We start from the raw sequence: 27552 nt of genomic DNA, 5'->3' as shown, positions 1-27552 counted from the left end.
GCTGAATGCTAGAAAGGCGAACATAGATCAATGCTTGAACAGTAAAGGAACTAAGAGTCATCGTGAGCAGGCAGGAACTGAGTCCATGAAAAGATCAGCCATGATCTTATTGAATGGCGGAGCAGGCTTGACGGGCCAAATGGCCTACTCCTGCTCCGAGTTCTTATGTTGTTCTAATAAATTGTAGACATTAGTCGCTGCAGCACAACACTTAGTACATCTTACTAACCCAAATCATGGAATCAGAGAATCCCTACAGTGTGGAAGTAGGCCATTTGGCCCATCCAGGCCGCACCAACCCTCCAAAGAGCACCTCACCCCAGACCCATCCCTCTATCCCACCACTGTCACCCTCCATTTCCCATGGCCAATCCACCTTAACCTGCACATAGGAGAAAGTGAGGACTGCAGATGCTGGAGTCTTTCTTATGCCCCAAACGTCGATTCTCCTGCTACTCGGATGCTGCCTGACCTGCTGTGCTTTTCCAGCACCACACTCTTCGACTCTAACCTGCACATAGAGTCATAGGAGACAGACTCTTCAGGCCAACCAGTCCCACCTGCCTGCTCCTGGCCCATATCCCTCCAAACCCTTTTCTATCCATCTAAGTGTCTTTTAAATGTTGTAATTGTCCCCGCATCTACCACTTCCTCTGGAAGTTCATTCCATGCACGAACCACTCTCTGTGTGAAAACGTTGCCCCTTATGTCCTTTTTAAAATCTTTCTCCTCTCACCTTAAAAATATGTCCCCTAGACTTGAAATCCCCTACCCTTGGGAAACGACAGTTATCAGTCACCTTATCTATGCCCTCGTGATTTTATAAGGTCACCCCTCAACCTCCTACACTCCAGTGAAAAGCGTCCCTGTCTTTCCAGTCTACTTTCATACCTCAACCCTTCCATTCCTGGCAAATCATTGCTGAACCCTCTCCAGTTTAATAACCTTAGGCGATCCCTAATTGCTGGGTGGCTTGTTACCACAGATTTTCAACAAACTGAAATTCTGAAGACGGGGTCGTTGTTCCCGAAACATTAACTCTGTTTCTCTTCCCACAGAAGCTGAGTACCCCCAGGAATTTCTGCTTTGGCGTTGGCTATTTTTCCCACTGGCTGAGAAGCCAGTGGCAAGCTGAAGTCTATATTTGACCACTTAAGTGCCTTTATTGCTGGTGAGTCAAGAAACTCCCCCTTTTTATCGCCAAGCAGTGAAGCTCTGGGAGATAAAGATATCAGGGTGTGCGATGTTGATACTTACAACAGTCTTCTGACCTTCCAGGAGATCTGGTGAAGCTGTCAGAGACAAAATGGAGAGTCAGAGGCAGCGTTCAATTTGGATAAGTGTGAGGTATTGCATTTTGGTGCAACTAATAGGACTTACAATAAGAGAGGCAGAAGTGGGTACTGCAGATGCTGGAGTTTAGAGTCAAGATTTCCAGCACCACTCTACACTTGACATTTACACAATGGGAGGGCCTTCAGTAGCATTGCAAAACAGTGGGACCAAGGAATCCAGGTACATAATTCCTCTACTTTGTAATTTATTCCAGCAATCTGCAATACTGTAATTTTTATTTCAATGTTTTCTAGATTTTGTACTGAAGGATCTGTACCATAGTACCGAAGATGGTGCCATCATGTGGCAACTTGTGAACTTTTCACTGTATCCATGTGACAAAAAACTAATTCAATTCACACGCGTCCCTCGTGCTGGGGCCATCCCTGAGGGAGGACGTTCCTTTTGTACCCGGCCTTTTGGAGCCCATTGTAATATCGATAATCTTTCCGTCGGCTCACTCAGTTTTTCAGGGAAAACCACGACTCTCCTCTTTGTACTGTTTGCAGTTTTATGCTGATCAAACAGTCAGTGTATGAATGTTATGTACAGTTTAGAACTTAGAATCCCTGCAGTGTGGAAACAGGCCCTTCGGCCCAACACACCGACCTACCAGACAGTAACCTACCCAGACCCATTCCTTTATTTCTTTACATTGCACCTAACACAACAGGCAATTTAGCATGGCCAATCCACCCTAACCTGCACATCCCTGGGCACTATGGGACAATTTAGCACGGCCAATCCACCCTAACCTGCACATCCCTGGGGCACTATGGGACAATGTAGCATGGCCAATCCACCCTAACCTGCACATCCCTGGGCACTATGGGACGATTTAGCTTGGCCAATCCACCCTAACCTGCACATCCCTGGGCACTATGGGACAATGTAGTATGGCCAATCCACCCTAACCTGCACATCCCTGGGCACTATGGGACAATTTAGCACGGCCAATCCACCCTAACCTGCACATCCCTGGGCACTATGGGACAGTTTAGCACGGCCAATCCACCCTAACCTGCACATCCCTGGACACTATAGGGCAATTTAGCATGGCCAATCCACCCTAACCTGCACATCTCTGGGCACTATGGGACAATGTAGCATGGCCAATCCACCCTAACCTGCACATCCCTGGGCACTATGGGACAATTTAGCACGGCCAATCCACCCTAACCTGCACATCTCTGGGCACTATGGGGCAAGTTAGCATGGCCAATCCACCCTAACCTGCACATCCCTGGGCACGATGGGACAATGTAGTATGGCCAATCCACCCTAACCTGCACATCCCTGGACACTATAGGGCAATTTAGCATGGCCAATCCACCCTAACCTGCACATCTCTGGGCACTATGGGGCAATTTAGCATGGCCAATCCACCCTAACCTGCACATCCCTGGGCACTATGGGACAATTTAGCACGGCCAATCCACCCTAACCTGCACATCTCTGGGCACTATGGGGCAATTTAGCATGGCCAATCCACCCTAACCTGCACATCCCTGGGCACTATGGGACAATTTAGCACGGCCAATCCACCCTAACCTACACACCCCAGAAACAGGGAGAACGTGCAAACTCCGCACAGTCGCCCGAGGGTGGGATTGAACCCGGCTCCCTGGCGCCGTGACGCAGCGGTTCTAACCACTGAGGGCACTCATCATCGCCCTCGGTAACCAATCAGAAATTGGGCAGTCAAGCTCATCCTTGCCCTCGGTAAACCAATCAGAAAGTGGGCACTCATCACCCTGGTCCATCTGAGGATAGGTGGTTAAGAAGGCACATGGAATGTTTGCCCTTATTAGCTGAGACATAGAGTTTAAGAGCAAGGAGGTGATGCTGGAACTGTGTAAAATGCTGATTAGGCCACAACTAGGGGACTGTGCACAGTTCTGGGAATCCACACGGTCGGTGGGATGGGATAGCACTGCACAGGGATATTTCCCAGGATGTTACCTGGGGCTGGAGAGTTTCAGCGATGGAGAGAGATTGGACAGACTGGGGTCGCTTTCCTTAGAGCAGAGACTGAAGGGGACAGGATTGAGAGGTATAACATGATGAGGGCCTTAGATCGGGTAGACAGGAAGAAACTTTTCCACCTTGATGCAGCGATCAATGTCAGGGGGGCATGGAATTCAAGCAATAAGATCAGAAGACATAGGAGCAGAATTGGGCCATTTGACCCACCAGGTCTGCCTATACGATAATGGCTGGTATGTTTCTCAATTCCATGTTCCTGTCCTTTCCCCATAAGCCTTGATCCCATTATGCATCAAGAAACTATCTATCTCTGTCTTAGTGGGCGGCACGGTGGCACAGTGGTTAGCACTGCTGCCTCACAGCGCTGGAGACCCGGGTTCAATTCCCGACTCAGGCGACTGACTGTGTGGAGTTTGCACGTTCTCCCCGTGTCTGCGTGGGTTTCCTCCGGGTGCTCCGGTTTCCTCCCACAGTCCCAAGATGTGCAGGTCAGGTGAATTGGCCATTGGGCTCTGGCCCGAAATGTCAAATTTCCTGTTCCTTGGATGCTGCCTAACCTGCTGTGCTTTAACCAGCAACACATTTTCAGCCCATTCCAAATTGCCCATAATGTTAGGTAAAGGGGTAATGTAGGGGTATGGGTGGGTTGCGCTTTGGCGGGTCGGTGTGGACTTGTTGGGCCGAAGGGCCTGTTTCCACACTTTAAGTAATCTAATCTAAATATACTCAATGACTTGGCTTCACAGCCCTCTGTGACAATGAGATCCACAGATTCACCACCCCCTGGCTGGAGAAATTCCTCCTCATCTCAGTTCTAAAGGGTCATCCCTTCCCATGAGGCTCTGACCTTGGGTCTTAGTCCCTCCTACTGGTAGAAAGATCTTCTCTATGTCCACTCTGTCCAAGTATTCTCCAAGTCTCAATCAGATCCCCCTCTCATCCTCCATCGATTACAGACCCAGAGTCCTCATATGACAAAACCTTCTTTGGATCCACTCCAATGCCAGCACATCAGAGTCACAGAGTCAGAGAGATGTACAGCACAGAAACAGACCATTCGGTCCAACTCGTCCATGCCGACCAGATATGCTCAATTAATCGAGTCCCATTTGCCAGCATTTGGTCCATATCCCTCCAAACCCTTCCTATTCCTGTCCCCATCCAGATGCCTTTTAAATGTTGCAATTGCACCAGCCTCCACCACTTCCTCTGGCAGCTCATTCCACACACGCACCACCCTCTGTGTGAAAAAGTTGCCCCTTAGGTCTTTTTTAAATCTTTCCCCTTTTTAAACCTGTGCCCTCTAGTTCTGGACTGCCCTACCCCGGGGGAAAGACTTTGACTATTCACTTGATCCATGCCCCACATGATCATCTAAACTTCTAGAAGGTCACCCCTCAGCCTCCGACGGTCAATGGATAAAAAGCCCCAGCTTCTCTCTGTGGCTCAAACCCTCCAACCCCAGCAGCATCCTTGTGAATCTTTTCTGAACCCTTTCAAGTTTCACAACGTCCCTCCGATAGCAGGGAGACCAGAATTGAACGCAGTATTCCAAAAGTGGCCTAACCAATGTCCTGTACAGCCACAACATGACCTTCCAACTCCTATATTCCATGCACTGACCAATAAAGGCAAACCTACCAAATGCTTTTGTTACTTTCCTGTCTACCTGTGACTCCACTTTCACCTGTTCCCCGAGGTCCCTTTATTTGGCCGTATCCTTTCTTAGATACGGTGCCCAAAACTGCTCCCAACCTTCCAAATGCAGACTATCCAGAGCCGGAGCAGCACATCCCTGCTCTTGTATTCGAGCCCACTCGAAATGAATGCTGACATTGCATTTGCCTTCCTGACTGCCAACTGAACCTCCACGTTAACTTTAAAAGAAGCCTGAACTCGGACTCCCAAGTCCCTTTGTGGCTTCGGATTTAAGGGAAGGGAAAGGAAATTTAGGGAGGAGTATGAGGAGGAACGCTTTCACCCAGAGGGTGGCGGGAATATGGGAATCACTGCCTAGGAAGTTGGGAAGAGACTGAAGCCCTCACCACAGTTAGGAAGGCGACGCAGGTAGTGGGTGCGGGTAGTGTTGTGGATGGTATGCGTTTAGGTTTTCAGGAAGTATTTGTTACGTTGCCCCATGGCAGAAATTGATGGTCCTTGGCAACATGGATTAGAATTTAGCTTAAACGCAGGAAGTAGAGGGTAAGGGTGGATGGGCATTTCTCAGACTGGAGACGAGTTGAAATGATGTCACCCAGCGACTGGTGTTGGGATCCTGGCCTTTCTGATTTGCAGAAATGATTTGAAAACGGGTGTTGAGGGATAAATCTCTAAATTGCAGATGATGCAAAGCTAGGGAGGAAACGGAATTGTGAGGACGATGTTGCGCAACTTCAGAGGGACATTGACAAGGTGGACAAATGAGCAGATACAAAGTGGAATCGCAGGTAGATAGGACAGTGACTTTATCGGTCAGAGTATTGAGGACAGGAGTTGGAAGGTCGTGTTGCGGCTGCACAGGACATTGGTTAGGCCACTGTTAGAGTATTGTGTGCAATTCTGGTCTCCTTCCTATCGGAAAGATGTTGTGAAACTTGAAAGGGTTGAGAAATGATTTACAAGGATGTTGCCAGGGTTGGAGGATTTGAGCTACAGGGGGAGGCTGAACAGGCTGGGGCTGTTTTCCCTGGAAGTTTACAAAACTATGAAGGGCACGGATAGGGTAAATAGACAAAGTCTTTTCCCTGGGAGTCCAGAACTAGAGGGCATAGGTTTAGCGTGAGAGGGGAAAGATATAAAAGAAACCTACGGGGCAACTTTTTCACATAGAGGGTGGTACGTGCATGGAATCAGCTGCCAGAGAATGTGGTGGAGGTTGGTACAATGACAACATTTAAGAGGCATTTGGATGGGTATATGAATAGGAAGGGTTTGGAGGGATATGGGCCGGGTGCGAGCAGGTGGGACGAGATTGGGTTGGGATATCTGGTCGGCATGGACGGGTTGGACCGAAAGGTCTGCTTCCATGCTGTACATCTCTATGACTCTAGATGAATTTCAATGCAGAAAAATGTGAGGTAACACAGTCTGATAGACAAAACATAGAGAGACAACACAGGCCTCAATGGTCCACCTCAGAGGGGAGTACAGGATGAGAGGGACCTTGGGGTTCATGTGCATGGTTCTCTGAAGATGGACAGGTAAGTTGAAACAGATCGAAAAGAATAGAATAGAAATTCCTACAGTGCGGAAGCAGGCCATTCAGCCCATCGAGTTCACACCCCACCCTCCAAAGTGTATCTCACTCAGACCCACCACCCTATCCTATCCCTGTAAACCTGCATTTCCAACAGCTAATCCATCTAACCTGCACAACTTTGGACACTATGGGCAGTTGTTGCAAGGCTTATGGTATCCTTGGGTTTATGAATAGAGACATAGAGTGTAAAAGTAAGGAAGTGATGCTACACCTCGACAAATCATTGGTCAAGCCACATTTGGAGTGTTGTGTTCAGTTCTGGGCACCTCATTTAAGAAAGGATGTTAAAGCCCCTGAGAGAGTTCAAAGGAGATTTACTACCAGGAAGAAGGGATCGTGGATATAAGGAAAGATGAGAGAGATTGGGCTTATTTTCCCTGGAGCAGAGAAACTTATCGACATGTTCAAAATTATAAACAGGGTAATGCAGGATATTCTGTTTCCACTAGACGGTAAGTCAGAGGGTCACAATTTTAAGCAGAGTGAGATGAGGGGAAACGTCTTCACCCAGAGAGCTGTTAGGATTTTGGGGTGCGCTGCCTGGGAGAGTGGTGGAGGCAGATTCCACAGGAGGTTTCAAAAGACATCTAGAAACATAGTTGAAAGGGACGAACTTAGAGGTCTGCAGAGACAGGACTGGTCAGTGGGACGAGCTGGGCAGCTTATCCCAGGGGCAGGTACAGCCATGATGGGTCAAATGGCCTCCTTCTGTGCTGTAAAATCCTGAAAAGTTTTTTGACGTGCGCTTTTGATGCCAAGGCGATGGTCAAGTGCTGGGAAGTGGGATTGGAATGGTTAGGTAGCTGTCTTTGATCATCACGGAGCCTGTTTGCAGGGCTGTAGATCGTTTATCTGGATCACGTGCTATTCATGTGTTGGCAAGTGCCGGGGTTGGGTTGCAAGGGTTGACGAGAGTGATTAAAGCATATGGGGCGACATGGTGGCTCACTGGTTAGCACTGCTGCCTCACGGTACCAGGGTGCCAGGTTCAATCCCACCCTCGGGCGACTGTCTGTGTGATGTTTGCACATTCTCGCCCCGTGTGTGTGTACAGTTTGCTCCGGGTGCTCCGGTTTCCTCCAACAGTCCAAACATGTGCAGGTTAGGGTGGATTAGCCGTGCTAAATTGTCCCATAGTGCCCAGGGATGTGCAGGTTAGGGTGGATTGGCCGTGCTAAATTGTCCCATAGTGCCCAGAGATGTGCAGGTTAGGGTGGATTGGCCGTGCTAAATTGTCCAATAGTGTCCAGGGATGTGTAGGTTCGGGAGGATTGGCCATGCTGTCCCATAGTGCCCAGGGATGTGCAGGTTAGGGTGGATTGGCTGTGCTAAATTGTCCCATAGTGCCCAGGGATGTGCAGGTTAGGGTGGATTGGTCGTGCTAAATTGTCCCATAGTGCCCAGGGATGTGCAGGTTAGGGTGGATTGGCCGTGCTAAATTGTCCTATAGTGCCCAGGGATGTGCAGGTTAGGGTGGATTGGCCGTGCTAAATTGTCCCATAGTGCCCAGGGATGTGCAGGTTAGGGTGGATTGGCCGTGCTAAATTGTCCCATAGTGCCCAGGGATGTGCAGGTTAGGGTGGATTGGCCGTGCTAAATTGTCCTATAGTGCCCAGGGATGTGCAGGTGAGGGTGGATTGGCCGTGCTAAATTGTCCCATAGTGCCCAGGGATGTGCAGGTTAGGGTGGATTGGCCGTGCTAAATTGTCCTATAGTGCCCAGGGATGTGCAGGTTAGGGTGGATTGGCCGTGCTAAATTGTCCCATAGTGCCCAGGGATGTGCAGGTTAGGGTGGATTGGCCGTGCTAAATTGTCCTATAGTGCCCAGGGATGTGCAGGTTAGGGTGGATTGGCCGTGCTAAATTGTCCCATAGTGCCCAGGGATGTGCAGGTTAGGGTGGATTGGCCGTGCTAAATTGTCCCATAGTGCCCAGGGATGTGCAGGTTAGGGTGGATTGGCCGTGCTAAATTGTCCTATAGTGCCCAGGGATGTGCAGGTGAGGGTGGATTGGCCGTGCTAAATTGTCCCATAGTGCCCAGGGATGTGCAGGTTAGGGTGGATTGGCCGTGCTAAATTGTCCCATAGTGCCCAGGGATGTGCAGGTTAGGGTGGATTGGCCGTGCTAAATTGTCCTATAGTGCCCAGGGATGTGCAGGCCAAGTGGGTTAGTCATGGGGAATACAGAGTTACAGGGGTGGGTCTGGGTGGGATGCTATTCGGAGGGTTGGTATGGACTCGATGGGCTGAACAGCCTGCTTCTATAATTCTTAGCAACCAGGTGCACAGTAAGGAGAGCTGTAATCAATAGAATGGAGCAAGATCCAGTCAGCCAGGGCGGTATGAGACAGATGGGGTGCTTTAAGAGGTGGGGAGGTGGGGGACAGAGAGAAAGAGAAAGAGAGAGAGAGAGAGAGAGAGAGAGAGGGAGAGAGAGAGAGAGGGGGAGAGAGAGAGAGAAAAGCTGGAACTCCTCAGTACCCTAGTATTTGACCTCGCAACATCAACGGGGGTCCTGGCCTAACTTTGCGATTCTCTGCTCTAATATTTATTAGAGCCTTAAATTGAGGGGTAATTGATATCGGACAGATGTCAGAGGTAGTTTCTTTATTCAGGGAGTAGTGGGGACTTGGAATCCACTGCCTGCAACAGTAGGAGACTCGACATCTTCAAGGACATTTAATTGGTCGCTGGGTAAATGTGTGGATAGAAATGAAATAGTTTAGGTTGGGTGAACTTCAGATTGGGTTCACAGGTCGGCGCAACATCGAGGGCCGAAGGGCCTGTAGTGTTCTATGTTCTATGTGAAACCCAGCGTATTATCCCAATGGACCTGTCTCTGTCCTATTCCCTTGGGTTCTGACAGGGTGAGGTGTAAGGTGTACTCACTACAAGGTTTCGGTGCACTTCCTAAAGCGCCCAGGAAGAACAAGGAGCAGATGAACAGCACGGTCGCCATCTTCCCACTCTCACCTCTCGGTGTCGGAATTTCAAATCCTGCGGAGACACAGAGAAACGCAAAACCAGGGCGCCTTTACGTTTTTTTAAATCATCTTTTGGAGATTGACTCCTGGTGAATCCCTGCTCCCACACCGTCCCCTTGGCTCTGGAGACAGAGGCTCAGGCACTGAGAAAGCCAGCTCAGGGTTCGGCAGTCTGCCCCGGATTGGGGCGTTCTCGCGCTCGTGACAGGAGCCAGAACGGGCCTCGGTAAGACCCGGGACAGAGACGGGGAGGGTGGGGCAGAGTTGAGTGGCCTTCCCCCACCCCACCACCTCAGCTGGAAGGATCAAGCACCCAGAGTCGAATAGCTGGCTGTTGCGGCTCCCCGCACCGTGGATGCGCGAGGCCCTGCTGGAAGGAGTCAGTAGCTGCAGAAGAGGCAGTGCAGGTGTGGGGTAAATTAATGGGGGAGCCAAGTCCCCACAGGAGTTAAACCACAGCAATATATTCTACAACACTGGGTGGATGAGTCAATGATCAGTACTTATACCATGAGGCCCAATCACCAACGTGACCACAGCCTCACATAGTGACACTTACTCCATGACCCTGCCTGCCTTTAGACATGGCACTGGGGCTGCCCCATCAGTAAAACACTGAGGGACCATCAGCACTGCCCCCTTTCTAACCAGGATCCAAAACCAAGGTTACATCAAATGGCTCAAGCAGCTCGATATTAAAGACTCCGTGTGGGAATTATTTGAACAAGGGATTGGAATTGATTTGGCGCCTTCAGCCACCATCGTCCTGAAGGGAAAAATTCTGCCCGAGGCAGTGCCCATACCTTCAGTGGGCGGTGCTGCTATTTCAGCCAATGGCTCAGATAGGGCCTTGGGTTGGATTGTCAGAGATCAGGTCCCACAGGGGGATTTCCAACATCTCAACCCAACGCTTACCTGTTGCCAGCTGCTGGAAAGCTCTGAGAAGATCACACAACAACAACAAAGACATTTGTATGGTACCTTTCTCACAGAGGAGCGTGACAAGGACATTGTCAGAAGCAAATTACAGGGTCACAGAGCTGTACAGCACAGAAATGGACCATGTGGTCTAATTTATCATACCGAGCAGATATCCAAAATTAAACTAGTCCCATCTATCAGCATTTGGCCCATATCCCTCTAAACCCTTCCTATTCTTGTACAAATACAGATTCCTTTTAAATGTTGTCATTGTACCAGCCTCCACCACTTCCTCCGGCAGCTCATTCCATACACGCACCACCCTCTGTGTGAAAATGTTGCCCCCTAAGTCCCTTTTAAATCTTTCCCCTCTCACCTTAAACCTATGCTATCTAGCTATGAACTCTCCAACCCTGGGAAAAATATCTTGGCTATTTACCCTATCCATGCCCATCATGACTTTACAAACCTCTATAAGGTCACCCCTCAGCCTCCGACCCTCCAGGGAAAACACCCCCAGCCTGTTCAGCCTCTCCCTACACCTCAAACCCTCCAACCCTTGGCAACATCCTTGTAAATCTTTTCTGAACCCTTTCAAGTTTCACTACATCCTTTTTATAGTGGGGAGAGTGAACTGAATGCAGTATTCCAAAAGTGGTCTAACCAATGTCCTGTACAGCTGCAACATGACCTCTGAACTCCCATGCACTGACCAATAAAGGCAAGTGTACCAAACACCTTCTTCACCAACCTGCCCACCTGTGACTCCACTTTCAGGGGAACTATGAAGCAACACCCCAAGGTCTTTGTTTGGTGGTGAACTCCAGCTCTTTGTTGAGAGTTTACCGATGTCAGCTACAGCGACAGAGGGAGGTTACACATTGGCTGCACTGAGCCCGCACCCTCCTTGGTTCCTCCCCCAGCCTTGGTCCATCCTTTTTGCTAAGACGACTGCTCCGATGGTCTGTGGCCCAGCCACCCCATGGCCTGCAGCTCCTTCCAAACTCCACTGCCTTGTATTGTCAGCCAATCTCCTTTCTCACTGACCGACGTGGTCTGCCCAACTCACAGCGCTTTTAAATTCTCCCCTTCATTTTCAAGTTCCCCACTCCCCACCCCGTTACCTTGCCTCTTCCCCGTCTGTGCATCCTTCCCCCCAGCTTCACAATTCCCCAAACCCTTTCCGTTCCTCCAGTTCCTTTTTCCCACACTCCTCAATTCTACTGTTCCCCCCCTCAGCCTCGAAGTTCAGGAACCCTCTCTTTAAAACCCTCACTGCTCCTCACACCTGGCTGTTTGGCCTGGCTTTAGCTCACCTCCCTCCTCACCTGGACAGGAGTCACATTTTGTGAACACTCCTCCGAAACACTTTGGGACATTTCTCCCCAACCGAAGGCAAGTTGCTGTTGGCTGTGGAAAAAGCCCAGCCCCTCCCGGAGCTCAGGTTAAAGCCCTTCAAATAAAACTCTGCTGAACTAATCCAGCTTGGCAGTAATCCTGACAATCGCCCCACACTGACTGAAGTGAACAATCTGTACAATATGGAAACTTTATCCAGGGCTGCCATACACCCCCACACTCACTCGTCAATCGAACAGCTCCGATGTTGTCACACTCCTGAAGAGCAACTTCAAACTATTACTCTTTATACTTCCTCATCACGGGATAAACATCAGGTGACACCGCGGTTACATAATTCAACACAAAGGCAGCCAATGATTATTCTCAAAGCAGAGCAAATACTCTTTCAGACCGTGGCTCGATGTTGAACTTTGTGTGGGGAGGTATTGGGTAATATGTTGGCCCTGGGGGGAGGCAGTGAAAGTGGATATAATTCACTTCAGTGCAGTAAATTCACATCTTAACCATGTGAGGGAGTCTCAGGACTATGGACAGTAACACACCTCGTGTATCTCAAACCTCTCCAGCAGAGACTGCCTTGTGAGTAGTAACATACTTACAGGGATAGGTGTGAGTATTGATAAGTTATTGTGTGACTTTCTGCTGCATTATTCGTCAGGGTTTGAGACGAAATAGTTAAGAAGACAGCAAAGTTTACCATTTTATTCTGCATCTAATTTCTTACTCACAGCATTTATTATCAACTCATACCAAATACAGCTATTATTGGGAATCAGAGATATATCAAGCTCTGCTCTTATAGTTAATCATTGGTGAACTATTTTTCTGCTGCACATTTATATACGTCTGCTCTCTCATTCTGTTCAGTTCCACCTCCCCGTGCTGTTTATACGCAGCGATGAACATCATAACACTGTTTTGCCAAGGTCCTAACACGCTTACACAATAACCAAAACAAATCCCAGAATGCTTAGAATATTGACAAAGGCACAGAATTATACACACCATATTGACACACAGGCCATTTAGGACTGAGATGTAGGGAGAGATAGTCTCACCCTAGGAAGTGGTGACCTGCGGAACTCTCCGGCACAGGAAACCGTTGAGAACAAAACAGTCAATATTTTCAAGAACAACGCAGATGTAGTCCTCAGGGCTAAAGGGTATGAGGGAGAAAGCGGGGAACAGTGGTCTGAGTTCGATGATCAGCCATGATCCTATTGAATGGTGGAGTAGGCTCGAAGGTCCATATGGCCTACTCCTACATTCCATGTTCCTATCTTCCCACCTGCTGTAGAGGTGTGTAGGAACGTCGGTGAACAGGCTGAGTAGGAAATATCCTAGGGTGATGTCCTGGGCTTGAGATGGCTGAGCTCATTCATGTGAATCTCTGAATGTTTGCAGTCAGTCAGGAGACAGACCATGGCCAGTAAATACTGAGACAGAATTGGAGGTTCAGACACAAAAGGTGAGAGGAACCTTCTTGATAGCTTCATGAGTTTCATTGATCCAGCTCTCATGGATCACTCCCCAAGCAGACCAAGTGTGAGGCTACAAGAAAATGGGACTGCTATTTATTTGTCTTTGCAAAGCTGGTGTAACTAATGAACCCTTGAAACTGCCAATAAATCATGGATAACAATTCAGCTCCTGCATCGAAGGAACATTAGATCCAATTTCACTTCGAGTCCCTACAGTGGAGAAGCAGGCCATTCAGCCCATCAAGTCCACATTGACCCCCTGAAGAGCAACCCAGCCAGCCCCACTCCACCCGCCTGCTCTGTCCCTGCGACCCTCCATTTCCCTTGGGCTGACCCACCTAGCCTGCACATCCCTGGACACTATGGAAAGGTTAGTTTGGCCAATCCACCCTCACCTGCACATCCCTGGACACTATGGGAAGGTTAGCTTGGCCAATCCACCCTCACCTGCACATCCCTGGACACTATGGGAAGGTTAGCTTGGCCAAACCACCCTCACCTGCACATCCCTGGACACTATGGGAAGGTTAGCTTGGCCAATCCACCCTCACCTGCACATCTTTGGACTGTGGGAGGAAACCCATGCAGAGAATGTGCGAACCTCACACAGACAGTGGTCTGAGGTTGGAGTGAGTGCTAAACGCTGAACCACTGTGCCTGCCAAGTCATCAAGTCATACAGCAAGGAAACAGGCCCCTTTGTCTAACTTGTCCAGGCTGACCAAGTTTCCCAAACCAAACTAGTCCCATATCCTTCAGAACATTTCCTACCCATGGACCTGTCCAAATGCCCTTTAATGTTATAACTATACCTACATCCACCACTTCGTCTGGCAGCTCATTTCACATTCGAACTACCCTCTGTGTGAAAAGATTGCCCCTCAGATTCCTTTCTCCTCTCATCTTAAAATGATGCCCTCTAGTTTTGAACTCCCCTACCAGAGGGAAAACACATTTGCCGTTCACCTTATCCATACCGGTCATGATTTTATAAATCTTAATGAGGTCATCCCTCAACTTCCTACACTCCAATGAAGAAAATCCCGACTTATTCAGCCTCTTTTTATAAATCAAACCCTCCAGTCCCATTAACATCCTGGTAAATCTTTTCTGAAACCTCTCCAATTTAATAATATCCTACCGACAGCGGTGTGGTCGAAACTTTGCACTCTACTGCAAAAGTGGCTTCACCGTTGACCTGTACTACCTCAGCATGACGTCCCAACTATTCTCAAAGGTCTGAGCAATGAAGGCAAGTGTGCCAGATGCCTTCTTCCGCACCTTGTCTGGCTCAACTTTAGATTCAATGTGAAAACAAGAAATGCTGGAAATCACAGCTGGTCAGGCAACATGTGAGGAGAGAGAGAGAGAGAGAGCGAGCTACCATTTTGAGACCAGACTCCACACTTGGCTTTCGAATATTGCTTTCTGACCTTCTCCATGTGATGGAAATAAACAAGGTGATGAACGAACCAAAATATTATCTGCAAATATGTTAGTGGGGGTGTGGGGAGGCCAATCAACTTGAGTCGACTTCTCATCAAGTGCGAATCCGCTGTGATTTTCAGCAGTTTATGTTCAGATTCCAGCATCTGCAGTAATCTGCTCCTATGTTAGATTAAAGGGTGTGGGCATCACTGAGTGGGCCAATAGTTAAGAGTCAAACTCATCGCTATGGGTCTGGAGTCACATGTACATCAGACTAGGTAAGGGTGGCAGTTATTGGTGAATCAGATGCTTTTCTTTCAATAATAAGATTTCATGTTTTAATTCCAGTTTCTCACAATGGAATTTATCACTGTCTGCCGAGCTTGGGATATGAACCAGTGTCTCCAGAGAACACAAACAAAAATGGAAAGTTCTGGAGAAGCTCAGCAGATTTTTTTTCTCTCTCCACGGATGCTGCCACACCTGGTGAGTTTCTCCAGCAGTGTCTGTTTTTCGTTGCTGATCCCCAGTGTCCACAGCTCTTTGTGCTGTTTCAGTTCCAGAATATTACTTTCAAATGACAACCTCTTTGACATTTAGCACAACGCCACGGCCTTCCCTCTAACTTCCGGTCAGGATGTGATTTGGTGCCAAGTTGTGAAATTGAATTAATCACCTCAGATCACGCTCCACGCCACCAGCACGACGCCACGAGATTGAATTGTGCGATGACATTGTTGCTAAATGTTGTTTAGTCATTGCATTTGGCCAGGTCCCATGAGTAAACAAATATATAAACATTATCTAAAGTTGACTGAGGCCAAGAGAAATCAGATTGGAATGTTCTTTGAGGCAGGAGTTGAATGTTTACCCGTGATATGTTCAGAGATTCACAGAAAAAGAGTCTACCACTACTGTGAAAGGCAGGCTTATCCCAATTTACCACACTTAGCCATAGAATCATAGAGATGTACAGCACGGAAACAGATCCTTCAGTCCACCACGTCCATGCTGATCAGATGTCCTAGCATCATCTTGTCCCATTTGCCAACACTTGGCCCATATTCCTCTAAACCCTTCCTGTTCAGAGGATGGATTAGAAGGGGACCAATATACTGGCAGGGAGATTTGCTAGAGCTGCTCGGGAGGATTTAAACTAGTAAAGTAGAGTGGTGGGACCCAGGGAAATAGTGAGGGAAGAGATCAATTTGAGACTGCCACAGTTGGGAAAAGGAGCGAGTCAAACAGGGCAGGCAGGAGCAAAGCAGAGAACAAGGTAAGATTGATAAATTAAACTGCATTTATTTCAATGCAAAGGGCCAAACAGGGAAGGCAGATGAACTCAGGGCATGGTTAGGAACATGGGACTGGGATATCATAGCAATTACAGAAACGTGGCTCAGGGATGGGCAGGACTGGCAGCTTAATGTTCCAGGATACAAATGCTACAGGAAGGATAGAAAGGGAGGCAAGAGAGGAGGGGGAGTGGTGTTTTTCATAAGGGATAGCATTACTGTTTATACTTAGTAAGGATATTCCTGGGAATAAATCCAGGGAAGTTATTTGGGTGGAACTGAGAAATAAGAGAGTGATGATCTCCGTATTGGGATTGTATTATAAACCCTCTAATAGTCAGAGGGAAATTGAGAAACAAATTTGTATGGAGATTTCAGTTATCTGTAAGAATAATAGGGTGGTTATGGTAGGAGATGTTTAACTTTCCAAATATAGACTGGGACTACCATGGTGTTAAGAATTTAGACGAAGAGGAATTTGTTAAGTGTAAAGAAGAAAATGTTCTGAATCAGTATGTGGATGTTCCTGCTAGAGAAGGTGCAAAACTTGATCTACTCTTTGGAAATAAGACAGGGCAGGTGACTGAGGTGTTGGTAGCAGAGCTGTTTGGGGCCAGTGATCGTAATTCTATTAGTTTTAAAATACCGGTGGAAAAGGATAGACCAGCTCTAAAAGTTGAAGTTCTAGATTGGAGAAAGGCCAACTTTGACGGTATTAGGCAAGAACTTTCAAAAGCTGATTGGGAGCAGATGTTCGCAGGTAAAGGGACGGCTGGAAAATGGGAAGCTTTCAGAAATGAGAGTCCAGAGATGGTTTTAGATTAGATTACTTACAGTGTGGAAACAGGCCCTTCAGCCCAACAAGTCCACACCGACCCGCCGAAGCGCAACCCACCCATACCCCTACATTTACCCCTTATCTAACACTACGGGCAATTTAGCATGGCCAATTCACCTGACCCACACATCTTTGTGACTGTGGGAGGAAACCGGAGCACCCGGAGGAAACCCACGCAGACCCGGGGAGAATGTGCAAACTCCACACAGTCAGTCGCCTGAGTTGGGAATTGAACCCGGGTCTCTGGCGCTGTGAGGCAGCAGTGCTAACCACTGTGCCACCGTGCCACCCAATTGTTCCTGTTAGGGTGAAAGGAAAGGCTGGCAGGTGTAGGGAATGCTGGATGACGAGAGAAATCGAGGCTATGGTTAACAAAAAGAGCATCCTTCAATGTTCTGATATTTTGAGTGCGCATCCAAATATGTGTCAAATTTTTTTTGGCTTCTGGCTTCCATTATTTTCTCAGGCTGTGCGTTCCAGATTCCCAAATCTCTCGGAATCTCCCATCCCTTCCCATAAAACTATGCCCCCCTCGCGATCGACCCCTCAACCAAAGGGCACAGCTACTCCATTCACCACATCCATCCCCCTCATAATCTTACGCACCTCGATCATGTCTCCCCCCTCCTCCCCTAGTCATAGAGTCCTGAAGCACAAAGACAGGGGCCCTTTGGCCCAAACTGGTCCAGGCCAATCACAATATCCATCGACACTGACCCCATTTCCCTGCATTTGGCTCATATCCTCCTAAACGCTCCTATCCATGTATCCAATTTAGTCTTCTCTGTTCTAAAGAAAACAATCCGAGCCTATCTCCATTTACCCTGTCCATTCCTCTCATAGTCTTACACACCTCAATCATGTCTCCCCCACCTCCCCCTAATCTTCTCCACTCTAAAATAAAACAATCCAAGCCTATCCAGACTCTCCTTGTAGCTCAGTTTCTCCATCCCTGGCAACATCCTGGTGAACCTCTGCTGTACCTCCTCTAGTGCTATCGCATCCTTCTTGTAGTGAGGTGACTGGCCCTGTACACAGTACTCCAGCTGTGGCCTGACTGGTGCTCTGTATAACTCCAGTATTACCTCCTTGCTTTTATACTCTGTACCACAACCGATAAAAGCAAGTGTCCCATATTCCTTCTTAACTGTCCTATTCATGTACTCAGCTGACTTCAGGGATCTGTGAGTCACTACCCCAAGGTCCCTCTGTTCCTCTAAGCTACCCAGTTTCCTACCATTTATTAAATACTTCCCTCATCTTGTTTCTTCTTCCAAAGTTCATTACCTCACACTTATCAGGGTTAAATAGACTATTGGTCTATCTAATCAACCCATCTTTATCTCCCTGTAACCTACAACCACCTTCTTCACTATTAAACTGTCCCAATCTTGGTGTCGTTTGCTAATTTGTTCAACATCCCCCCCCCCCTCCCCCAACACTTTCATCCATATTATACATGGACGTGTATGTATCGGCAACTTCAAGAGTTTACCAGTTACACTTATTTGTGTTGTGAAATATCGTTGGGATCGGTGTACGTTAAACATCGCCCATTGTTGAGGTTTGTGTAGAGGTGGAACAAGTGGTTTGAGGACAGGAACATAATCAGCAGATCGGAGAAACCAGTTATTCAACTAACTCCGCAACGTCAACACCCTTATCACCTTCTTTCAGTCATTACCCAGTGACTCCTGTTGATTGGTATGTAGATTGGACAGTCCTGATGAAGGGCTTTTGCCCGAAATGTTGATTTCGCTGCTCCTTGGATGCTGCCTGAACTGCTGTGCTCTTCCAGCACCACCCTAATCTAGACCCTGGTTTCCAGCATTTGTAGTCCTTGTTTTTACCTAGATCACAATGACCACCCACCCATTATTTTGTTGTAATATGAGATTTGGTACTGCTGCCAGAGAGGTTTTAAACTAGTTCCTCAACGGGGCGGGAGCTCATAGCAGCCTGGAAACATTGACTGTTTCCCTCCCTGGAGACGCTTACCTACTCTAGATTGGAAGCAGACCACTCAGCTCACTGAGTCCACACACCAGCCCATCCAAAGAGCATCCCAGTCCAGCCCACCCCGTAACCCTGCATTTCCCATGCCCAATCCACCAAATCTGCACAACTTTGGACTGTGGGGGGAAACCGGAGAACCAGGAGGAACCCCCATGGGGAGAGTGTGGTTTGGGAGAGGAGCATCACCAGATGGCTGGCAGATCGGAGGAACCAATCATTCAAGCAATACGCAGCCCTGGACGCTCTTATCACCTTCCACCAGTCATTCCTCAGTGACTCCTGTTCATCGGTGAAGGGGTATTTAATGAATAGCAGGACACTGGGTAGCACGGAGGAACCTTGGGGTGATCACTCACAGAACCCTGAAGTTGACAGGCAGCGTGAATAAGATAGTTAAGAAGGCATATGGGACACTTACTTTTATCAAACTCCACACAACAGTTACCTGAGGTTTCTCTCACAGTCCAAACATGTGCAGGTTAGGGTGGATTGACCGTGCTAAATTGTCCCATAGTGCCCGGGGATGTGCAGGTTAGGGTGGATTGACCGTGCTAAATTGTCCCATAGTGCCCAGAGATGTGCAGGTTAGGGTGGATTGGCTGTACTAAATAGTCCCATAGTGCCCAGGGATGTGCAGGTTAGGGTGGATTGGCTGTACTAAATAGTCCCATAGTGCCCAGGGATGTGCAGGTTAGGGTGGATTGGCTGTACTAAATAGTCCCATAGTGCCCAGGGATGTGCAGGTTAGGGTGGATTGGCCATGCGAAATTGTCCCATAGTGCCCAGGGATGTGCGGGTTAGGGTGTATTAGCCATGCTAAATTGTCCCACAGTGCCCAGGGATGTGCGGGTTAGGGTGGATTGGCCATGCTAAATTGTCCCATAGTGCCCAGGGATGTGCAGGTTAGGGTGAATTGGTCATGCTAAATTGTCCCAAAGTGCTCAGGGATGTGCAGGTTAGGGTGGATTGGCCGTGCTAAATTGTCCCATAGTGCCCAGGGATGTGCAGGTTAGGGTGGATTGGCCGTGCTAAATTGTCCCATAGTGCCCAGGGATGTGCAGGTTAGGGTGGATTGGCCGTGCTAAATTGTCCCATAGTGCCCAGGGATGTGCAGGTTAGGGTGGATTGGCCGTGCTAAATTGTCTCATAGTGTCCAGGAATGTGCAGGTTAGGGTGGATTGGCCGTGCTAAATTGTCCCATAGTGCCCAGGGATGTGCAGGTTAGGGTGGATTGGCCGTGCTAAATTGTCCCATAGTGTCCAGGGATGTGCAGGTTAGGGTGGATTGGCCGTGCTAAATTGTCTCATAGTGTCCAGGAATGTGCAGGTTAGGGTGGATTGGCCGTGCTAAATTGTTCCATAGTGCCCAGGGATGTGCAGGTTAGGGTGGATTGGCCATGCTAAATTGTCTCATAGTGTCCAGGAATGTGCAGGTTAGGGTGGATTGGCCGTGCTAAATTGTCCCATAGTGTCCAGGGATGTGCAGGTTAGGGTGGATTGGCCATGCTAAATTGTCCCATAGTGCCCAGGGATGTGCAGGTTAGGGTGGATTGGCCATGCTAAATTGTCCCATAGTGTCCAGGGATGTGCAGGTTAGGGTGGATTGGCCATGCTAAATTGTCCCATAGTGTCCAGGGATGTGCAGGTTAGGGTGGATTGGCCATGCTAAATTGTCCCATAGTGCCCAGGGATGTGCAGGTTAGGGTGGATTGGCCATGCTAAATTGTCCCATAGTGTCCAGGGATGTGCAGGTTAGGGTGGATTGGCCGTGCTAAATTGTCTCATAGTGCCCAGAGATGTGCAGGTTAGACATCCCAGTCCCATGTTCCTAACCATGCCCTGAGTTCATCTGCCTTCCCTGTTCGGCCCCTTGCATTGAAATAAATGCAGTTTAATTTATCAATCCTACCTTGTTCTCTGCTTTGTTCCTGCCTGCCCTGTTTGACTCGCTCCTTTTCCCAACTGTACCAGTCTCTTTCCTCACTAATTTCCTGGGTCCATCTCCTACCCCCCCCCCCCCCCCTCCATTAGTTTAAAACCTCCCGAGCAGCTCTAGCAAATCTCCCTGCCAGTATATTGGTCCCCTTCTAATCCATCCTCTGAACAGGAAGGGTTTAGAGGGATATGGGCCAAGTGTTGGCAAATAGGACAAGATGATGCTAGGACATCTGATCAGCATGGACGTGGTGGACTGAAGGATCTGTTTCCGTGCTGTACATCTCTATGATTCTATGGCTAGGTGTGGTAAATTGGGATAAGCCTGCCTTTCACAGTAGTGGTAGACTCTTTTTCTGTGAATCTCTGAACATATCACGGGTAAACATTCAACTCCTGCCTCAAAGAACATTCCAATCTGATTTCCCATGTCCTCAGTCAACTTTAGATAATGTTTATATATTTGTTTACTCATGGGACCTGGCCAAATGCAATGACTAAACAACATTTAGCAATAATATCATCGCACAATTCAATCTCATGGCGTCGTGCTGGTGGCATGGGGAGTGACCTGAGGCAATAAATTCAATTTCACAACTTGGCACCAAATCACATCCTGATCGGAAATTAGAGGGAAAGCCGTGGCATTGTGCTAAATATCAAAGAGGTTGTCATTCAAAAGTAATATTCTGGAACTGAAACAGCACAAAGAGCTGTGGACACTGGAGATCAGCAACGAAAAACAGACACTGCTGGAGAAACTCACCAGGTATGGCAGCATCCGTGGAGAGAAAAAAAAACACATCTGCTGAGCTTCTCCAGAACTTTCCATTTTTGTTTGTCTTCTCTGGAGACACTGGTTCATATCCCAGGCTCGGCAGACAGTGATAAATTCCGTTGTGAGAAACTGGATTAGATTCTCTACAGTGTGGAAACAGGCCCTTCAGCTCAACAAGTCCACACCGACCCTCTGAAGAGTAACCCACTTCTCTCTGACTAATGCACCTAACACTATGGGCAAGTTAGCATGGCCAATTCACCCTAACCTGCTCATCTTTGGACTGTGGGAGGAAACCGGAGCACCCAGAGGAAACCCACGTTAGACACGGGGAGAATGCGCAAAATCCACTCAGAGTCGCCCGAGGCTGGAATCGATCCTGGGTCCCTGGTGCTGTGAGCCACCGTGCCACCCCAACACAAGACTTATTGTTGTAAAGAAAGCATTTGATTCACCAATAACTGCCACCCTTACCTAGTCTGACCTACATGTGACCCCAGACCCATAGCGATGAGTTGGATTCTGAACTGTTAGCCCACTCAGTGATGCCCACACCCCTTAACCAAATTACTGCAGGTGCTGGAATCTGTTCAAAAACCGCTGAAAATCACAGTGGATTCACACTTGATGAGAAGTTAACCCGAGTTGATTGGCCTACCCCCATCCCCACAAACATATTTGCAGATAATATTTTGGTTTGTTCATCATCTTGTTTATTTCCATCACATGGACAAGGTCAGAAAGCAATATTCCAAGGATAAGTGTGGAGTCTGGGCTCGAAATGGTAGCTTGCTCTCTCTCTCTCTCTCCTCACATGTTGCCTGACTCCACTGTGATTTCTAGCATTTTTTATTTTCAAATTGAATCTAAAGTTAAGCCAGACAAGGTGCGGAAGAAGGCATCTGGCATACTTGCCTTCATTGCTCAGACAATTGGGTCTAGAAATCGGGACGTCATGCTGAGGTAGCACAGGGCAATGGTGAGGCCACATGCACAGTTCCGACCACACTGCTGTCGGAAGGATACTATTAAACTGGAGAGTGTTCAGAAAAGATTTACCAGGATGTTAATGGGACTGGAGGGTTTGATTTATAAAAAGAGGCTGAATAAGTTGGGATTTTCTTCATTGGAGTGTAGGAAGTTGAGGGATGACCTCATTTAGGTTTATAAAATCATGACCGGTATGGATAAGGTGAACGGCAAATGTGTTTTCCCTCTGGTAGGGGAGTTCAAAACTAGAGGGCATCATTTTAAGATGAGAGGAAAAAGGAATCTGAGGGGCAATTATTTTACACAGAGGGGAGTTCGAATGTGAAATGATCCGCCAGACGAAGTGGTGGATGTAGGTATAGCTATAACATTAAAGGGCATTTGGACAGGTCCATGGGTAGGAAACGTTCTGAAGGATATGGGACAATTGCAGGCAAATGGGACTAGTTTGGTTTGGGAAACTTGGTCAGCCTGGACAAGTTAGACAAAGGGGCCTGTTTCCTTGCTGTATGACTCGATGACTTGGCAGGCACAGTGGTTCAGTGTTTAGCACTCACTCCAACCTCAGACCACTGTCTGTGTGAGGTTCGCACATTCTCTGCATGGGTTTCCTCCCACAGTCCAAAGATGTGCAGGTTAGGGTGGATTGGCCAAGCTAACCTTCCCATAGTGTCCAGGGATGTGCAGGTTAGGGTGGATTGGTCAAGCTAACCTTCCCATAGTGTCCAGGACTGTGCAGGTGAGGGTGGATTGGCCAAGCTAACCTTCCCATAGTGTCCAGGGATGTGCAGGTGAGGGTGGGTTGGCCAAGCTAACCTTTCCATAGTGCCCAGGGATGTGCAGGTTATGGTGGATTGGCCAAGCTAACCTTCCCATAGTGTCTAGGAATGTGCAGGTGAGGGTGGATTGGCCAAGCTAACCTTCCCATAGTGCCCAGGGATGTGCAGGTGAGGGTGGATTGGCCAAGCTAACCTTCCCATAGTGCCCAGGGATGTGCAGGCTGGGTGGGTCAGCCCAAGGAAAATGGAGGGTCGCAGGGACAGAGCAGACGGGTGGAGTGGGGCTGGCTGGGTTGCTCTTCAGGGGGTTGATGTGGACTTGATGGGCTGAATGGCCTGCTTCTCCACTGTAGGGACTCGAAGTGAAATTGGATCTAATGTTCCTTCGATGCAGGAGCTGAATTGTTATCCATGATTTATTGGCAGTTTCAAGGGTTCATTAGTTACACCAGCTTTGCAAAGACAAATAAATAGCAGTCCCATTTTCTTGTAGCCTCACACTTGGTCTGTTTGGGGATTGTCCCATGAGAGCTGGATCAATGAAATTCATGAAGCTATCAAGAAGGTTCCTCTCACCTTTTGTGTCTGAACGTCCAATTCTGTCTCAGAATTTACTGGCCATGGTCTGTCTCCTGACTGACTGCAAACGTTCAGAGATCCACATGAATGAGCTCAGCCATCTCAAGCCCAGGACATCACCCTAGGATATTTCCTACTCAGCCTGTTCACCGACGTTACTACACACCTCTACAGCAGGTGGGACTTGGGAAGATAGGAACATGGAATGTAGGAGTAGGCCATATAGACCTTCGAGCCTACTCCACCATTCAATAGGATCATGGCTGATCATCGAACTCAGACCACTGTTCCCCGCTTTCTCCCTCATACCCTTTAGCCCTGAGGACTACATCTGCGTTGTTCTTGAAAATATTGACTGTTTTGTTCTCAACGGTTTCCTGCGCCGGAGAGTTCCGCAGGTCACCACTCCCTAGGGTGAGACTATCTCTCCCTACATCTCAGTCCTAAATGGCCTACCTCTTAATCCTGAATACATAACCACCAGTTCAGGACTCCTTGGTCACTAAGAACATGCTTTCTGCATCTGCCCTATATAATCTAGTTAGAATAATTCTACGGTAGAATTTCAGTAGAATAATTCCACCTCCCACCCCATTCTACAACCTCTCGTGAATATTGTCATCGTGTTGGGGAAGATGATGGCCTAGTGGCGTTATCGCTCGGCTATTATTCCAGAGAGTCAGCTGAGGCTCTGGGGACCCGGGTACAAACATCGCCATGGAAGAGGTTGGAATTTGAATTCAGTGAGAGAAGTATCTGGAATCCAGCCTCTAACAATGACCATGGATCCATTGGTGATTCCCAGGCAAAATCAAGAAGGCAATTCACCATCCGCTACTCAAGGGTTAATCCGCAGACCCAGGTAATGTTCTGGGGACCTGGGTTTGATTCCTATCATGGCAGATAGTAGAATTTGAATCCAATTAAGAGTCTAATGAAGACCATAAAGCTGATCTTGATTGTTGGAAGAGTCCATCTGGTTCACTAATGCCTTTTAGGGATGGAAATCTGCTGCCCTTACCCAGTCGGGGCCAACATGTGACTCCAGACCCATTGCAATGTGGTTGACTATTAACTGCTCTCTGGGCAACTGGGACGGGCAATTAAATGCTGGCCCAGCCCACTTCCCAGGAGCCAATCTTACACACTGCATGCGTTCAGGCAAACGGCTCCGTTTCCAAGTCAAAGTGGATAGTCCTCACTAAGGTTAAGAAAGTCACCCTTCAGTCGGGGGGGCCAGTAGAGTAAGGCAAGGTCAGAGTACACTACCAGTCCAGGAGCTTGGGCCCCAGTCCATCTCCTGCTTGAGGTACTCAGGGTCAGGATCCTCTCCTTGGAGCTGGTTGGGAGCTGAATGTAGACCACTCCACGGTGCACCTTGGCTTTTTCTGCCCTGTTATGGGCTACTCCCTCCTGGAAGGACTGAGGTAGGTGTGGGTTGGCACAGCAGTTACAGGGTTGGTCTAGCTCACTTTGCGGGATCGCAATGATGCCAACAGTGTGAGGTCAAATCCCACACAAGCTGACATCACCATGAAGGACTCCCCTTCTCAACCTCTCCCCTTGTCTAAAACATGGGGACTCTCAGATTAAACCTCCAGCGGTCATCTCTCTCTAATGAGAGAGCAACCCTTTGACCTGGTTAGACAATGGCGACTTCACCCTTATGGCAGATATGAGAAAGGTGGTGAGGCATCCCAAGAATTTTTTTTATTCACTCATGGGATGTGGATAGTGATCTGCTTTTATTGCGCATCCCTAGATTCCCCCCTTGAGAAGGTGGGGGTGAGCTGCCTTCTTGAACCGCTGCGGTTCACCTGCTGTAAGTTGACCCACAATGTCCTTACAGAGGGAATTCCAGGATTTTGACTCAGCGACAGTGAAGGAACGGCAATATATTTCCAAATTGTGATGGTGAGCAGTTTGGAGGGGAACGTGAAAGGTGGTGGTGTTCCCATGTATCTGTTGCCCTTGTCCTTCCAGATGGAAGTGGTCATCTGAGGATCTTTGGTGAGTTGCTGTAGTGCGTTTTGTAGATGGTGCACACTGCTGCTACTGAGCGTTGGTGATGGAGGGGGGGGGGGGGGGTGCTTGTGGATGTGGTGCCAATCCAGCAGGGGCTGCTTTGTCCTGGATGGTGTCAAGATTCTTGAGTGTTGTTGGGATTGTACTCATCCAGGCAAGTGGGGAGTATTCCCTCACCCTTCTGCCTAGTCCCTTATCAGTGGTGGACAGGCTTTGGGGAGTCAGAAGTGAGTTACTCACGGTAGGACTCTCTGACCTGCTCTTGGAGCCACTGTCTCTATGTGGTGAGTCCAGTTGAGTTTCTGGTTAATGATAACCCCCAGGATGTTGATAGTGGGGGATTCAATGATGGTAACACCATTGAATGTCAAGGGACAGTGGTTAGAATGCCTCTTATTGGAGATGTTCATAACCTGGCATTTATAGAACATAGAACATAGAACATAGAAGGATACAGCGCAGTACAGGCCCTTCGGCCCTCGATGTTGCGCCGACCGAATCCTACCTAACCTATACTAGCCCAATAACTTCCAAATGCCTATCCAATGCCCGCTTAAATGACCATAAAGAAGGAGAGTTCACCACTGATACGGGCAGGGCATTCCATGAACTCACAACCCGCTGTGTGAAGAATCTACCCCTAACATCTGTCCTATACCTACCACCCCTTAATTTAAAGCTATGTCCCCTAGTAACACCTGACTCCATTAGCGGTAAAAGGTTCTTAGTATCTACCCTATCTAAACCCCTAATCATCTTATACACTTCTATCAGATCTCCCCTAAACCTTCTCTTCTCCAATGAGAACAGCCCAGCGGAGTGGAGTGAATGTTACTTCATGTAATTGTGCCAATGTTCCCACTGTTCCAGGCAGTGTGTCAATGTTCACAGTGTGTGTGTGTGTGTGTGTGAGAGAGAGAGAGAGAGAGAATATGGTGTGTATAATTCTGTGCCTTTGTCAATATTCTAAGCATTCTGGGATTTGTGTAAGGGTGTTTGGACCTTGGCAAAACAGTGTTTTGATGTGATGGAGCTGTTCATCGCTGGGTATAAACAGCACAGGGAGGTGGAACTGAATAGAATGAGAGAGCAGACATATATAAAAGAGGAGCAGACTGAATAGTTCATCAATAATGGAACTATAAGAGCAGAGCTTGATATATCTCTGATTCCCAACAAAAGCTGTATTTGGTATGAATTGATAATAAATGCTGTGAGTAAGAAATTAGATGCAGAATAAAATGGTAAACTTTGCTGTCTTCTTAACTATTCCGTCTCAAACCCTGACCAATAATGCAGTAGAAAGTCACACAATAACTTATCAATACTCACACCTATCCCTGTAAGTATGTTACTACTCACAAGGCAGTCTCTGCTGGAGAGGTTTGAGATACACGAGGTGTGTTACTGTCCATAGCCCTGAGACTCCCTCACATGGTTAAGATGTGAATCTACTGCACTGAAGTGAATTATATCAACTTTCACTGCCTTCCCCCAGGGCCAACATATTGCCCAATACCTCCCCACACAAAGTTCAACATCGAGCCACGGTCTGAAAGAGTATT

The 27552-nt window shown here is 48.1% G+C and overlaps 1 protein-coding gene across 1 annotated transcript in view; it reads right to left on the bottom strand.

The window, feature by feature from the left end:
- Positions 1-12173, bottom strand: part of LOC132836288 (ependymin-like) — a 33535-nt gene extending 21362 nt beyond the window's left edge. The window contains exons 1-3 of the mRNA XM_060855680.1: positions 12067-12173; positions 9468-9575; positions 1258-1292 (exon numbers count right to left, since the gene is read on the bottom strand). Coding sequence (XP_060711663.1) covers positions 1258-1292; positions 9468-9537 — 105 coding nt within the window. The 5' untranslated portion in view covers positions 9538-9575; positions 12067-12173. The remainder of the gene's footprint in view (positions 1-1257; positions 1293-9467; positions 9576-12066) is intronic.
- Between the last annotated feature and the right edge of the window lie 15379 nt (positions 12174-27552).

The sequence above is a fragment of the Hemiscyllium ocellatum genome, chromosome 46 (genome assembly GCF_020745735.1).
Source record: "Hemiscyllium ocellatum isolate sHemOce1 chromosome 46, sHemOce1.pat.X.cur, whole genome shotgun sequence".
Lineage (NCBI taxonomy): Eukaryota > Metazoa > Chordata > Chondrichthyes > Orectolobiformes > Hemiscylliidae > Hemiscyllium > Hemiscyllium ocellatum.
The sequence above is the reverse complement of the archived record's forward strand: the minus strand, read 5'-3'. Positions and strand labels throughout refer to the sequence as shown.